At 37.8% G+C, this 17,499-nt stretch overlaps 1 protein-coding gene across 1 annotated transcript in view; it reads left to right on the forward strand.

Annotated features, from left to right (window-relative positions):
• Positions 1–17,499, forward strand: part of CA14 (carbonic anhydrase 14) — a 449,592-nt gene that overhangs the window by 100,662 nt on the left and 331,431 nt on the right. The window contains exon 3 of the mRNA XM_044079914.1: positions 4,945–5,124. Coding sequence (XP_043935849.1) covers positions 4,945–5,124 — 180 coding nt within the window. The remainder of the gene's footprint in view (positions 1–4,944; positions 5,125–17,499) is intronic.

The following is a 17,499-nucleotide window of genomic DNA, read 5'->3' on the forward strand; positions in this document are numbered from 1 at the left end:
AATATGCTGTAGGGCTCTCTTTCTATCCTTTTGAATGCCTGTCTCCAGTGTCCCTGGAATGAATGGCTGATTGGGTATCAGTAATGAACCCACTATGCAAGGTTCCATGGGGTTGCAAAAAATAAAACTGATACTCAACTGTCTTGAGAATAATTTGCTCTTCAGCAAGACAATGTTCCCATTAATATTAACTATTAATGATCTGGAGATTCTTACAGTGTGAACCTCAAGCCAAAGTCATCATCATATTCCTCCTCCCTACCAGACTCTGCCCTATTTTTTTTCTAATCAACACCAAAGTGCCAAATGTTGTTTTTCTATAATCATTTTAAAAGGCTGTATTTTGCGTCCTTGATGTAATAAATGGCAAAGGAAAATGTTACAGGTCCTATAGTAAACTCCGTTTCCTATAGAAATGTAATACTTATTTTAAAATTAGACCACACAGCAAAGATGTTTGCTGTCTTGAGCTCATTTCTTTATAGAGCACACCTGAATTTATAATCAGAATAACACAATTTACTTAAAATATGTCTGCACCATGTCAGGTAGCCTTTCTTTACTTCTGGATTCTGTAGCTGTTTTACAACTTGCCATTGTCAGGAATTGACTTTTGTTTTTGGCTACTAAGTTTTTTTGCATATGTGTGTGTGTGTTATTGTTTAATACAGTACTCTTTCTTTACATCTGCAAGATCTGCAATGCTTTTTACTATGTGAATAAAATATGTCATTTACCTGAATTTCAAATACCAGCCACTACAAATTTGGTCCAAACTTTTATTACTTAAAGTCATTCAGTTCATTGTCTACTCTTCCACAAAATGTGAGTTAACCAATGCTGTTATAATCAGAAACTTATATGTGAGAAATGTGTTCTGAAAATCAGAACAAATTAATATTCCTAAATTGTTTTGAAAGCAGTACAACTTCATATCCTTATATTAAACTTTTATAAGCTAAGCCAGTGATGGCAAACCTTATGGGCTCGACGTGTCAAAAGTTTGGGAAATGCCTATCTTGACTCTGCTGGTGTGTCACCCCCCCAATGAACAAAAGAAAAAAAAAATTCTTTACATATTCATTTATTTAAAAAAATACAGTCCATTCATGTCTGCTGCTATGTATTATAAAAGTAAAAGAAAAATCAGTGACTTACAATAGAGAAAACAATATACACACTGATAATTGGGCTTAAAATAGTGCACCAAAAATTGCCCTACTTTGAATAGGAATTATGAATTGAAACTGAAAAAATATGGACTACATTACATTTGATTTGATTAACGTCAATTAATGACTTTTTGTTGCTGAGTTTTAATAGAGAAGTGCAGGGTCGCATATTTCTTGTATTTTTGTTCATTCAGTTTCTTTGGTAACTTGGGTGTTGGTGAACATTGGTGTGTGAGGTCGCCACAGCGGAACTCTGGTCCGCTAATGTTTGGTAGTGGATTTTTACGTGCCGAGTTACCAGCCCTGACGCACAGCCTTCAACGAAGGCACACCCATTCATGCATGCCTCCACACAGAAGACGCTCTAGCTGAGAATCGAATGCGACAACGTCTTGTTGTGAGGTGACAACGCTACCGCAGTGCCACTACCACGGGTCTACAACCATATAAAGTAATATAGTAAATCTAGATTAAGGAGTAAACATGCAATAACTAAGTAACTAATGTTAAACTTCTTTAACAGCATCAGATTTTTTTTATTGCCCCTTTCACATGATTTACAATATTACACTATATTCAGCGTAAAAAAAAGAATGGAGACATACTGAATCTCTTTATCTGGCTGAGATACATGTGCCAGAAAGGTTCAATGGCTTGCACATTAGAGTTTAATTTGCATGACTTCAATGTAGTTTGATTTCTGCTATGTAAAAATCCATTTTTTTGCTACCAGTTTAGGTCTTGTTTTAATAAATTACTGATGTCTTTGAAAAGGAACTTAACATATCAGCATATAAATGTAATATGCTGTAGAAACAAATATATTACTCAAAGCCTGCCACACCTCTGGAACAAATTTCCCCTGCAAGTTAAATAAAGTGACACCCTATTGTCTTTCAAGTTAAGCCTAGATGATTTGGATGAGTACCCATAAATCTACTCCAAGACTGACCTACTTTATCTTTCTTGTGTGGGGGGGTACAGCATGTGAGTGGATATTGGAAAGGTATAAATGGCCTTATGACTTAATTGCCTTTTAGTTCCTAAGATTATATGATCCTAGAAATATAAAGTATGTTGCACTTTTTTGTTCTTAGATTTGTTGCTAAATAAACTTGTTTAATTTGCACATTAGATAATCTACTTTCAGGTAATAACTTATAACAAAGTCTTTTCACTGGGGTAATAAACATTTACAGAGAATAAGCAGCAAGGTACTAAAGGACATAAAGTATGTTGAACCGTCATTGGACAGCACAGTGGCTCAGTGGTTAGGATATCTGTTTTACAATCATTCCTGATCTGCAGTCACTGTGCAGATGGACTTTCAAATATTCACTATGTCAGCCTGAGTTCTGAGTGGTTAAGCCAGCTTCCTCCATGCTGGTTAACTGGATACTCAAAAAAAAAAAATCAATTGTATGTGCCCTTTCCCTTGTCTGGAAATTGGCCAAGATGAACCAATGTTTACTTGCTTAATAAATAAATAAATAAAATTACAAATTAAAAAAAAAATGATAAGTGGGAGAAACTACGTAAGTCTCAGGAAGAAACAGTCAGTTTTCAGTTCTAGAAAATGACTCTATATTATCAGTGACCATTCAAGAAATATAAAGCATGTTTGCTTGGCCTGATTACAGGTATGGTAGAGTAAGAACACTATAGGACATGGTCATGTAATTATTTTCCAGCAGGAGCCAACACAGGATCCATTCACATCTTTCTTAAAATTAATATAGATAACAGAAGAAAGGGGACAGATTCAATCCTCAGTGAATACTAAACATTTGGAATAAATTACCAGTTGCAATAACATTAAGCACCTTACTGCCAGTTTTTAAAAGCTGCATTATGTATGTACAGTACAGATTCAGAACATTATGCTGTTGTTGTCTTTTGGCTTTTCCCGGTTAGGAGTCGCCACAGCGGAACTCCGGTCCGCTAATGATTGGCAGTAGATTTTCACGAACGCCGAGGTGCCAGCTCGACTTTCAACCTTCAACAAAGGCACACCCATTTATGCATGTCTTTTGAACACCCACCCAACCGCTGGCCTTCAGACTTCTTAAAGGCCTATAGCTTATAAGTACAACATCAAAACTAATAAAACAATGAACATGCTGGCCAAAGAAAGATTTGGGGGAGTATAAGAAGCCATCAGTAAACATATGGGAATTGTGGACAGAGTAAATGAACAATCAGGCAACTGTTGTAGCTTACAGATGTCCATAAATTTCACAATCAAGAATCAAGTACACTTCATTCTCTTCTCACAAATTTTGGTTTCATTTATTCTTCCATGAGAGCCTTCAGATTGTGAAATGTATTTCTTATTCTGGAAGTACTACTAATCTTCTGTCTAATGTCTAGTATCATTTGTATGATTCTCAGAGTCATTTTGATCTTAAAATTAAAAATTTCTTAGACTGGTGTGAGTGGCTAAAAATTAGCCAAGTTCTGAGGGTTCCATTTATGCAAAATACCTCTGTCTCAAAGTAGTTTTCTGGCATGGAATAAAGAACTGATTAGAAAATTCATGGTGTTCTATAAATCCAATAACTAAAGTAAAGCACAAAGCTGAAAAAGAAAACAAATAACCAAAAAAAAAAAAAAATGTCTAGAAAGAGCAGATCAGAGAAAATATTGACAAAAAATTGTATCTATATTTTCTCTGGTCTGCCCTTTCTAGAAGGTTTTTTTGTTATTTGTTCTATAAATCCAACACTGTCCTCTTTTACAAATATTAGATCTAGTATGCTATATACTAGATCAAATAAATGATTTTCAACATATAAAAACATCCGATAGATAGATAGATAGATAGATAGATAGATAGACAGACAGATAGCTATAGATATGCATGAACTAGTACATATCTAGAATGGAACAGACAAGGCTTTACTAAAGGCATTTTGTCATCTATGATGGCTACGTAATTTATTTTTTTATTTGTTTTTGCTGCTGGTAACATCCCTATCTCATTTTCATTGTCTGTTGAGATTACATGGGGGGAATTGGGCCTAAATCTTTCAGCACAAAAACAACATTCCACATTATCGCAATACAACCCATCATTCCTCTGCACTGTACTGAAAACTGGATGTGCAGTTTGAATCTCTAAAATGCATACCCTAGTATAAAGATCAAAATGAAAGACTGAAGTCTGTTTTTTTTTTTTTCAAAGAGACTGAAGTCTGTTTTTTCTGTGTAAGAGGTAATCACTTCCAGTTTAGGACTCTTGCTATTTGACCTGTCATTGCTGTCAAAGACCACTTCAAAGTGCAATGGGGATGGTAGTAGCACACCTGCATGCACATTCTATCCAGATTTTTCCTTATCTGGATGATTAGCTGCTTGTGGCATATGGTTTTCAAATACTGGCATAATCCATTTCTTGATGGAACCTCATCAAGAGAGCAGTCATTAAGTCACACTTGCCAAAAGCACCATTTTGTCAAAGCTGCTGTTTTACAGAGGTCACAAAACCACTGGATAAGAAAAGCAGTCATTTGTACATAATTACAATTGTTTTTCTTTCTTCATGATTATGTGATTTTAGAGTTGGTGTATTTAAGGAGCAGGGTGTGTGTGGACAGAGCCCACTACATTGAGGTGCAGGGGCTTGCATCCCTGTAAAAACACTTGTTATTTTTTATTTTTTTTGGACAACATTCATTTTTGAGGTAGAATTAACTTCTGGCAATAGATGTTATCTATTGCTTGCAGTGTGACAGACATTTTATCATTTTATATGTATGTTTATGTTTTTAAGGTCAGCTTGGACAGGGACACTGGGCAGAAACATTCCCCAATTGTGCTGGTACAGAACAATCTCCTGTGGACATTCAGACTTCCTATACACAACACAACCCTTTACTAAAGCCAATTATACTTGAAGGCTACAATGACACAGGGAAGGAATCCTTCACCCTGATGAATGATGGTCACACAGGTAAGCATGGCATCTTTAAGTACTGTAACTACTTATATGCCCAAAGGGGATAATTAGGGACCATTTTAAATCTTCGTAACTACGAATATTGTTTTTTCAGTGTTATCTATGCTTCTGAAATTATCTTTTGCCACATAACATTGGGAAATGAAAGAATGAATGTATGATGAACATTGAGTCTAAAGTATTGTTTCAACTTTGTCTTTTCTGCTTTCAGTTGTTTATTTGATCTTTGGGCATTCTGTTACATAATTCTGCAGTTTTGAGAGTGTTAATCAAAAAACAAGTACTCAAAGTAAATAGCAATACTTAAGTATTCAAATGAAATAAGTATTTGTTCTACACCAGAAACTAAGAAACATAGAAGAATGAAGCAATCAAATCAAGCCACTAGTTGTCCACGAGGCCTGGGATAGAAGAATGAAGCAATCAAATCAAGCCGCTAGTTGTCCACGAGGCTTGGGATAGAAGAATGAAGCAATCAAATCAAGCCGCTAGTTGTCCACGAGGCTTGGGATAGAAGAATGAAGCAATCAAATCAAGCCGCTAGTTGTCCATGAGGCTTGGGAATATAGATATTTTACGACAACACTGGTATACCACAAGGCTTTGCCTGAAAAGGCAAGATACTGATAGTGTTGTGGGATAACTATTTTCAGGAATTATCCCAAAAGGTTGGACTGAAGCTATATTACTTTAAATGAGCTGCCCCACTGTTCAAGTTATAGATGCTTACTTCAGTTAAATAGTTATCAACAAGAGGTTACTACAGAATGAATTTCTGCATTTTTGTTGGTACATACAAGCCAGTATCACACTGGCAAAACAAAACAATGGGGGTTGAGGGGAATGAATGCACACTCCTGTCCTCTGATTACTCAGTCTAAGACAATGGCATTTCTTTTTTAAGTGCAGTACACTAGACACATGAACTAAATGCTTTGGTCTGCACTTTCACCTTCATACCACTTCCATTTGAGTTACTGAAACAGAATACTGTTTGTACTCCACACATGCATGCGTACATACATACAGAGTTTTGTTCTGTGCAAGTCTATAATTTTGATTTTAATCATAATGTCTGCAATGAGTATGTATCAAGAAAGAGTTATCGTTTGAGCCACAAGTACAATTAAAATCCTCCCTAAGTGCCTTCTGTATTAGAACTTCTGTGCCGACTCTGCATTTTTATTAGACTGACTCTGGAAACTCTGGAAAATAATGAAACACATCTCATAATAACTGTATATATGACAATGAATGTTCTGTCTATGATACTGTAAGTCTAATGTCTCAACTGTATTTTCATGGTTTTAATGCTTTTTTTTTTTTATCAAAGGCATATTGTTCTGTTACTTCAAGTTTAACTTTTGTTTTATTTCAATACTATAGGTTTCATACCCAGCAATTGAAACCCAGTAATTGGAAGATGTAAGTTGTAGTACCCATCCCCAAGGTTGGCAAATCTGGGAATGAAAGTAATTAATTACAGACCAATTAACCTAACTAGTTTAATTGGGAAAGCTTTTGAAAGGACACTGTTCTCCATGTTTAACAACTCATATTTGGTAACTACTTTATAACCTACCAACATGGCTTTGCCTTGGGCCACTCTTACCTGTTGTTTTATGATAATGTTGCATTCGTTAATGAAATTGTATATTTGGACCTTTCTATAGCCTTTGATACTGTTTTACATGGCAAGATTCTATAAATTATGGGATTGTTGAATCTTAAAAGGTTTGTTGTTGGATGGATGTGTCACTGACTTGGAGAAAGGAAATACAAAGTAAGGGTACAAAACTGTTACTCAGAAGACATGACAGTTAACTTTAGAGATTCTCAGGGATCCATTTTGGAAACTTTTTGAGACTATTCATGTCTATGTTTTCAATGACAGATGGTTATCTGGATCAGAAAGTATGCAGATGACTCAGAAGTTGGTGCTATTGAAAGAAATATCACTGAATAAGCAGTGTCACAAAATTTTCTGGTCTCTGTATGTTTGCACCATTGATAATGATGATCTAGTAAACACTGTAAACTGTAAAGGATTGCATTATGGATAAAATAATAACTATCCATATGCAGCCAGCTAAGGTCTAATTCTGGAATTCAGGTCTATATCACATCGTCGAACTTGTATAAGTTCGAACAATGTAATATTGAACCCAAAAGTCTGAAACTGCACAATAACGAACACACAGAACAGCGATTTTTTTCCCAGGGAAAAAAATCACTGTTCCCTAACAAAAAAAAAAATACATAAACTTTAGAATAAGACTAAACTGGGGGGCTTTGCCCCCACACACCCCAACATGGGGGGCTGTGCCCCTAACACCCCCCCTTCTTAAATATACAAACTCCGAGATCACACCACAGTGGAGGAAATAGCAAAGCCCCGAAAATGGCCCACAGATTTGTTTCCCTGGGAAAAAAATCGATGTGCCGTGGCTTCGCTATTTTTGCATTTCGGACTTTTGGGTTTAATATTACATTGTTCAAACTTATACAAGTTTGACAATGTGATATAGACCCCTGGAATTCCATATTGCATGTGATGATCCTGTCAGATCTGAAGAGCATACATTGTAAATTGTAAGGGCATGTTACAGAATCATGCGTGATATTCTCTGTTGTGTTTGTAGCAAAGATGAAAATGTTTTGTTTCCACTTACATTTGAGAGAACATGTTTTGCTTCTGAAAAGACATCCTGTATTTACTTTACATGTATTTACTTATTGAATCCTCTGAAACCACTTTCTTTACTAGACTTCATGTAAATATCCGGTGCGCCCCGACCCAGTCAGCAGCCTGCTTTTAAAACCTGGCAGACCCCCTCAACTATCCCAGTAAAAAGAATCTCATGCCTGAAAGGAAGCTACCCTGAGAAACTATCCCCTCTGAAGTTCAACCTGGAATGTGATAAGACAGATCCCCTCAAACTATCCCAGTAAAAAGAATCTCCTGCCTGAAAGGAAACTACCCTGAGAAACTATCCACTCTGAAGTTCGACCTGGAATGTGATAAGGCAGACCCCCTCAAACTATCCCAGTAAAACGAATCTCCTGCCTGAAAGGAAGCTACCCTGAGAAACTATCCCATCTGAAGTTCGACCTGGAATGTGATAAGATTAATACCTTATAATATACTAAAATATATAACAAATCCTATGTACTGTTTACTGCTGACCTGGGTTTAAAGGCACCTTTAGGCTGTCCCCACAGTAATTTGGCTCCCTCCATATTGTTTAAATTTGCTAGTTTACCCCTAGTATCCTATTTCCTACACATAAAAAAATACCCTGAACACTGTAATTTCACTCTGCTCCCCCTTACATAGCCCTGAAAATTATACCCTGCAGCTACAAAATTTATCCTGCAAGTGTATAATCTACAGCTAAAAATAACCTGAAAATTGGTGTAAAAACTAACAAATTAAAATACAGCCAAAAGTCATTGCTTAACATACATTCATACATACCAAAAGCCCAAGGAAATCCCCAGAGTAAGTGTTAGCCCCGCTTCGCTTGCCCTCGCTGTGCTCGGGCTTGCTCAGCTCCTCTCCCTGCCCCCAATTCCCACCCACCCCCACTAGTGCTACATTTAAACTAGATTAAGCCACCCCCCTCCTGCTAAGTACCAATCAGTGCCTCACACATCCTTGAACAACCCTCACCCTTAACCCATTTCCTTCTCTTCCATTCTTCCACACCCTGTTAGCACAGTCAACTATCAAAATTGGCCCACCCCCTAACAAAATGCAAACAAGCAAAAAAATACTAATTACCCTAACGCCTATACTATTTCTATTTTACCATCTCACTGCCTACGAACAAACACTTGACCATGGTATTCACTACCCAAATGGTCAGTCACCCACGTCTTCACACATAACACTAAACACTTTACCATCCCCAGCACACCAAATATACCACCCCCAATAAAATACCACCCCTGTACAGCCACAAAACATAATCCTAAAGACAAAGACTACATAAAACTTATAAACAAACTCCTAAAGCTTAGAACATCCTGTCACTATAACCTTCTAACACATGAGGACATTCATCCCAACCCCGGCCTACCCACACCCAGTAACCTCCACTCCCCTACCAAAACCCCACCATCAAGCTACCCTTTTATAGTCCCACTAGTTCCTCTTAGCATTTTACCTAAATATTAGAAGTATTAACAATAAGATTCCCAACCTACACACCCTCCTAGCAACCCACTCCCCAGACATTATGTGTCTTATGGAAACCTGGCTAAACCCAGTACTACTGACAATAAGATACTACCTCCAGGATACAATATTCACCGGTTAGATGGTGCTACAAGGAAAGGAGATGGGATAGCAGTCCTTTACAAAAATACTCTAACAGTTAATAGAGACACCATTCAACCTCCCCAAATTCAATAATGCAGAACTCTTCATAACCAAGCTACAGATTAACCAAAACAAATCCTTGAACATCGTCTGTGCATATATTCCACCTGGCAACAACTTAAATACCCTAGAGGATATCCTTTACTGGTTATCCACTACCTATCCCCAAAGAAACATAGTTCTTGGTGACTTTAATACCGACTGGCACCCCTGCTCCTCCAAACCCCCCTCACCCCTGTAAACTTATCTGGGTTTAAACAGACCATAACCTCACCCACTAGGATAAACAAACCGACCAACAGGGAAAGTATCCTAGACTGGATCCTAGTTAATAGCCAACCCCAACTGTACACAGCTGGCACTCTCCCTGATGACCTTAGCGACCATTGTCTAACCTATATCATAAAACATAAGGCTGGAAACCCTCACCAGCCCAAATATAAAACAGTTAGAAACAGGAAAAACTTTGACACTGCTATATTCCAAAATGAACTAAAAGCAGTTGACTAGTCTAAACTAAAAAAATCTAACATTAGAAGAGGCTATAGATCACTTTAACACTAGATTCCTAAGTATCCTTGATTCCCATGCTCCAGCACGTACAATAAAAACTAGATCAAATCCAGCACCATAGCTCCCAAAAGATAGCAAGGCTAAAATCAAAACTAGAAACAGAGCCTGGGCCAGCTGGAGATCAACTAAAGCCCCACTTGACCGTCTAAAATATCGTCAACCCAGGAATAATACAAACAAATCTATTTTACTAGATAAAAAAAGCTTCTTCCAAAATCATCTACAAAAACACCAAAACAACCCTCAAAAGTCCTGGGCAGACTTAAATCAACTACTTTGTCCAAGTCATTCCACCACCCTAACCCCAGCTAACCACACCCATAGTTCCCCAGAGACCATAGCTAGCGCCTATAATAACTTTTTCACTGAAACTATCCAATCCCTAGCAAATAAGCTAACCCCACAAACTTAAACCACATGCCTAATCCACCCAATAATCACCCTGAATTCAGCTTCCAACCAATATCCACTAGTTTTATCAAAACACTTCTAAAAATACTAGAACCTACCACCCTCGCTGCTGACCTCCTCCCTGCAGAGTACCTACAAATAGCTGCAGATGCCATTGCATATCCCATATCTATCCTTATCAACAGAACCTTATCCAAAAATGCTATCCCCTACCCCTCTGGAAAATATCCTACGTCATCCCACTCCATAAAGGTGGTAGCTCTACAGACATATCCAACTATAGACCCATTGCCATTCTTTCCCCACTAGCCAAAATAATGGAGAAATGTGTACACAAGCAACTAATGCAATACCTTACACAGAATAACTTACTATCCAACTCCCAGCATAGTTTCAGGCCATACCACAGCACCACCTCAGCCGTCCTTTCCTTTACTACTGCCATAAACCAAAACAGGAATGACGATAGGCTAACCTCCGCCCTCTTTCTTGACCTATCAAAAGCCTTTGACATGGTCAACCATGAACTTCTCATTCTTTCGCTAAAATCTATTTCCCTCAATAAGCACGCTATCCAGTGGTTCCAGTCCTACCTGCAGGGCAAACTCTTCAGCCAGCTTCCTCTCACACTTGGTGTCCCTCAAGGGTCTTTACTAGGGCCACTACATCAACAACCTTCACACTGCTATCCCTAAAGCTACCTGCATTCAGTATGCAGACGATTCCACTCTGATCTGCTCAGCCACCTTCCCATCCGAACTGCAAACCTTAACCCAAAATACATTCAACACTATAGAGAATTGGCTCATCAACCAACGCCTACTACTGAACCCCAATAAAATTAAACTTCTACTCTTCACCCCCAGTAGTATATCTACCACACTTTCATTCTCTGTCACATCTAACAATGGTACCACCATCTCCCCAGACCATCACACCAAACTGCTAGGGGTTATCATAGACAATAATCTCAAATTTGACCTACAGGTCAACAAAACCATACAGACCATCAATAAGAAGCTTGGATCACTGTATAGAAACAAGACATTTTTAACCCCACTGGCTAGGACTGCAATCGCCGGATCGCACCTACTGTCTACTCTTTTATATGCCTCGCCTGTACTCTCAAACCTCAACAAATCTGAACTAGGTAAGCTGCCCCATAGCTACAATCATATTGCCAGATTCGCCACTGGCTCCTCCTATAGAATCCACCACTGCCAAAACCTGAAACAACTTGAGTGGCTAGAACTGCCCAGCTTAATTCAATTCAATCAACTCTTAATAGTGCACAAAATTCTGTACCACCCTGAGGATACCCCCTCACTTAAAAATATTATTAAGCCATAAAACAACCTGAGATCCCTACGGTCAGCCAATAAACTACTGGTCCAAACCCACAAAGCTAATAACTCGTTGGCAAAACCTGGAATTCATTGCCAAACTATTTAACCCTACAATCCTCCAAAAGTCTCTTAAAAAAACCTCAAACAATATCTGAAAGTGAACTGGCTTTGCCCGTGTACCAACCCTGATTAAGTTATTAACTGAAAGCATAATCTGTAATTATCTTAACATGTTACTACATCACCAAGCTCTGTTTCCAGTCTGATGTCTCTTACTTTTAATTGTGTATGTCCATGAGAATTGTGAGTCCCAACTAGGGAACACTACTAAACCACTGTACATAATCACTTTGTTTTTATATATTCTAATTGTTTCCTAACTTCTGTGTAATCTATGTAAGTTTGTCTATATGGAGCTTTTCTCCCTGGGCCTCCGCTGAAATTAGACATGTATCCACTCGGACTATCCCGGTAAACAAATGTAAAATAAATAAATAAATAAAATAAATAAATGTTTTCATTCATGAGCATATTTCGACTAGCTTCTTAAAGAAGGTCAGTGTTTTAGGAATAAAATATAGCTGACACAGTTTGCTAAATATTCCCAGGGTACTTAAATTAAGGTAAGTGTGACATAAATTATAAAGATAATTTTTTATATGCAAGTAAAATGTAGCTGGATGCAAAATACTCTGCCTCTCAAGTGTACCTCATTACGAGGAACGTACCTCATTTGGGGTCTTAAAAAGTTCATGTTCCTCAAAGTTCCTCAAAGTTCCACATTGAAAAACTCTGTCACACATTCAGTGTTAGGAATTTTTTTTAAGTGAAATCCATGGTAAATAAAAATTAATCATATTAATTCATTAAAGGATCTTCTTCATGAATAAAACCAGCATATTTTAATCCTCCTATGACCTTTCTAGTTGAAGTTGTTAGTAAGTCATTAGTATGTGTTCCACATTTTGCCCATTTGTTCCACATTATGAAGGCGAGTGTTCCTCATTTTGGAGATGGAAGGTTGAGAGCTGTCTGACATAAGTGAGGGACAAAGAAAAATGCAGGAGGTTATCAGATGGAGTAAAGTATAAAAGATCATATTGATCATTAAATACAACCAAAAAGTTAACAGGAGCATGGGGCAATTAGTAAAAGCAGCAAAACTACAGTTTTGCCACTGCAAAAACAGAAGCAGATGAAGCAGAACAGCACTTAACTGTTGGGAAGAGGAGGTGAAGCTTTGAAAGACATCAAGCTGCTATGGATGAAACTCTGAAAGTGATATTGTAATGGTACGTGTATGTTAAACAGTATTCAAGGTGAAAAAGGGTAACAGTGATGCATCATGGATAAATAAGAATACAAGCATCTTGAAAGTGAACAACAAGATAAATGTACAAGAGCAGACCTGTCTAGTAAGTTCTCTACAGAGCTATCTAAAAAGCAAACAGAATCATTATACAATGACCCCCCCAGCACGTTGTAAATCAGAGTTATAGCAATGGAAAAAGATACGGTCGCCCGGACTTTTTCCATTACTATAACTCTTTTTTTATGGCAACGGAGAATGCAAGATCTCTGTTGCTTCACACTGTCTCACTATGTTAAACGAGTTTAACATAACGAGACAGTTTTAAAAAAAGCAACGGAAATTCTCCATTGCTTTTTTAAAGCTGTCTCGCTATGTTAAACTCCTTTAACATAGCGAGACAGTTTGTAAAAAGCAACGGAGATCTTGCTTTCTCCGTTGCTTTTTTCAAAACTGTCTCGCTATGTTAAATGGGTTTAAAACAGTTTGTAAAAAGCAATGGAGATCTTGCTTTTTCCATTGCTTTTGCCCACAGCTCTGATGTACTGCGTAGGCATACGCATGCTCAGTACATCAGAACTGCCGCAGAATACCAGACAGCTGCGGAAGGGCAGCAAGGAGGCATTATACAATGCCATTATTTAAGAAAAGTAATTCTTTTTTTTCTTAAATAATGTCATTGTATAATAGCAATAACCCACTTCTGGGTGTGGGTAATGCTGGATTTACCCACGGTTGGCTTTGTTTGGCCACTAGGGCTTCACCCTCGTGACCAAACCACACCAACCATGGGTAAATCCAGCATTACCCACACCCAGGTGTGGATTATTGCTATAGTGATATAAGAAGTCCAGCTTTCTGTCTGACTGCTATTGAAAAGAAAGAGTATATATTTGTTAATGATTATGCATTTTACTGAAGACAGAACACAGTTTGGGACAAATATCCATGAGTCAATATTGAGTATCGTGTAAGAACATATATTTGTTTACTTTATGTTTTGTAAGTACTAATGAATTAATGGATATACAGGTATTAAGGTGCAGCAAATATATTTCTGCACATTCACAAATAATGAGATATAAAAAGAAGTGAAGCTACATACCTCAGAAGCAAGGCTGTACAGGGGTGGTTGCACTCACAGTGTCATGGAATTGGAGATAAGTAAGATGTATATTCATATAGGAAAGTGTCATGATGAACATACCATGTTTCATTAATTGCAGGATTACTTTTTACTGACTGTTTGTATACTAGGACTTTTAAATTATTTAAATATGAATAGATGAATCTGGACTTAAGAATATTTAAAGAAAGTATTTAATGTGTGATGTCAAAGAAAACTAATTGGTGCAAGAAAGCTTTTCTGCGGAATAAACTACTTGGTTTGTCAGGGCTGCTATAACCATTCTTAGAAACAAGATTGGAAGTAAAGGACAGTAGCTACTACCAACGCAACCCCTCCTCCCTTTCTGGATCTTCATCCTCTTCCTTGACACGGTCACATGTGAGGCAGAGCACCTCGCTGGCCTTGTTCAAGAGAAATCTTGACCAATGGATGGGAGATCGCAGATATACCCCAGGGATTACCTCAGTGTCACTGCTCGACAGAGGCACAGCAAAATAATGGGTATAGTTCCCCATACTAAAGGGGTGGCGTAAGCCACAAAACGATGGGCTAGGCTTGTAAATGCCCTCGGGCAGATAGCCTAGTATAAACCTATGAACCTATGAACCTATGAACCAATAATCTGGCATGATATTATTTGACTTCTTCCACAGGACAGTCTGCATCATTGAAGTGTGGCAAGTTGATTGTTGAGGAATGACTGTCCTGTATTGCTTTTGAAGGCATATCTTTTTATCACTGATTGTTGCCATGGTATCGCTAGGAATAGTCCTAAAATATAAATTTGCAATCGAGACAGTTGAGGTGCACAGTAGTGGTCTGATAAATGGATAACCGCAGTGAAATGTTGCAGTAAAGCACTGATTTATCCTTTGAATTCAGACATACAGTCTCCTCCATATAACTTCTAATAGTTTTATGCAGCAGAGACTTCTTGTGCAGCAATAACTGCCAGACCATTTCCAGTCATCTTTATTACCCTAGCATCCGACAAGTCACATTGCAGTTTGCCATTCTGCATTGTAGTGATACAGATCTGCTTTGGATTTGTTGAGAAAGAAAAGTATATTCAAATACAATTTCAGAAGCAAGAGACCTTGGATTTAAAGGGTTCCTATTAGATCGTCAAAGACGCATAATTTTGAATGCGTCTTCGCCGAACTTAAAATAACGAAAACTGAAAACAGCGAAGGGGCATATGAGCAATTTATTTCCCTGGGAAAGAAATTGTTTGTCCGCCTCCAGTAGTTTGCTGTTTTGTAAACTGTAGTGCGATCTTGGAGTTGGTATATTTAGTTAGGGGGGTGTGGGGGGCAAAGCCCCCCACTTTGTTTTTGTGTGTGGTGATACATATATTTTTTTGGACAAGCGATTTCTTTCCCAGTGAAAGAAATCGCTCATATGTAGTTTTGCTGTTTTCAGTTTTCGTTTTTATGGGTTCGATAAAGATGCATTCGAAGTAATGCATCTCTGATGTTGTGATATAGACACTATTTAAAGGGCTTCCTGCTTGCCTCATCTTAATCAGCAGTATCTGGATGTCCATGGCATGAAGTGCATTCATTTCTCTACTTTTTGCTGCCACTTTCTAACACTTCACAGTATTATCTGAGATCCTTAATGGTATATGATTATAAAAGTTACTCTATGGTATCCATACAGGGTGGAACAAAAAAGCCTGCAAAAATGTGGATGACTGTCAGCCTGTTAAAATCACATTGACTGACAGATGCAGTCATTGCAATCCACATATCAGAAATCATACACATTGGAAAATGCCCACTCCCTAATAAATAAACAAAGCATTTTTGTAGGGAGGTAAGTTTCTTACCTCTGCTACGCAACACATGCACATACAGTTACTATGCAGTTTGTCAGTTACACATGTCAACACTGCTCGTAGTTGTTACTTCTTCTTGATGTGTAGTATAGCTAACTGGCATTCAGTCACAGGTTATACAGTTTGCATGACCATGGAGTTGGTATATACATATAAGTAAGGGTGTGTGGGGGCAAAGCTCTCATGTCAAGGGGTTGTGGGAGGTGGAGATGGAGATGCCACATGAAAGCATGTAGTCTGTGTTTTTCTTGTGTCCTGAAGTGTGTTTTTTAATGGTATGTGCTGCAAGTATATTGGAATCTTGTGGGTAATATTGATTTAATACTTATAATTTAGTTAGAAGAACTGAAGGGATGTGGCTAGGTTAGTGGTTGCAAAAATAATCCTTTTTTAATGAAAAATATCCACTGTCTATATTTGTAATGTTAGTGAAGTCAATAGGTTTGCAATGATGGTGTGTACCAGTGAGTGATGCATCTTATGAGTCATGATATACTCAAATACCTGTGTGCGTGTGTGTGTGTGTGTGTGTGTGTGTGTGTGTGTGTGTGTGTGTGTGTGTGTGTGTGTGTGTGTGTGTGTATATATATATATATATATATATATATATATATATATATATGTGTGTGTGTGTGTGTGTGTGTGTGTGTGTGTGTGAGTATATGTCAGTTTATTGAACTGGCACTCGCTTGGTAGCCAGTGTGCTGGAAAAATTAGATGAACTCCTGAACCATTGAACATAAGTAAAATAATGTCTTTTGCAGGGAACAAGCCCTTATGCACCCCTCACTCCTGCAACTTTATATCTACTAACTCTAAGATTACACTATAGTTTAAGCACAGGGAAAACTGCCCTACTCACACTGCTCTGGAATTACAGAAATACACGACATTATTACATAATACATTGTTGTAGAAATGCAGCCTCTGTAACCCACCAAAAGATCCAAAACACACATACACACACAAAAAAAAATGAAAGCATCAACATCACATAACAATGCAGAACACAATGAATTACCACATTACCACAACTACAGTGTTATGGGAACCTAAACCACACATTGCAATGGTTGACAAATGATTAAATTGACCAAAGTACTTTGCTTAACTTGACAATCACAGTACTGACAGTGTGTGTGTGTGTGTGTGTGTGTGTGTGTGTGTGTGTGTGTGTGTGTGTGTGTGTGTGTGTGTGTGTGTGTGTGTGTGTGTGTGTGCCTGTGTGCGTGTGTGTGTGTGTGTATGTCTATGCATATGTCTATGCATATACACACTAACTCCAAAGTTGCATTAACATGAAGAAAGGGAAAAATCAGTAGTCTTCCCTACTCATGTGAATTTACCCTCCTCAAAGCAAAATAAGGCATATAAATG

This window comes from Protopterus annectens, chromosome 8.part0 (genome assembly GCF_019279795.1).
Source record: "Protopterus annectens isolate FY-2018-M chromosome 8.part0, PAN1.0, whole genome shotgun sequence".
Lineage (NCBI taxonomy): Eukaryota > Metazoa > Chordata > Ceratodontiformes > Protopteridae > Protopterus > Protopterus annectens.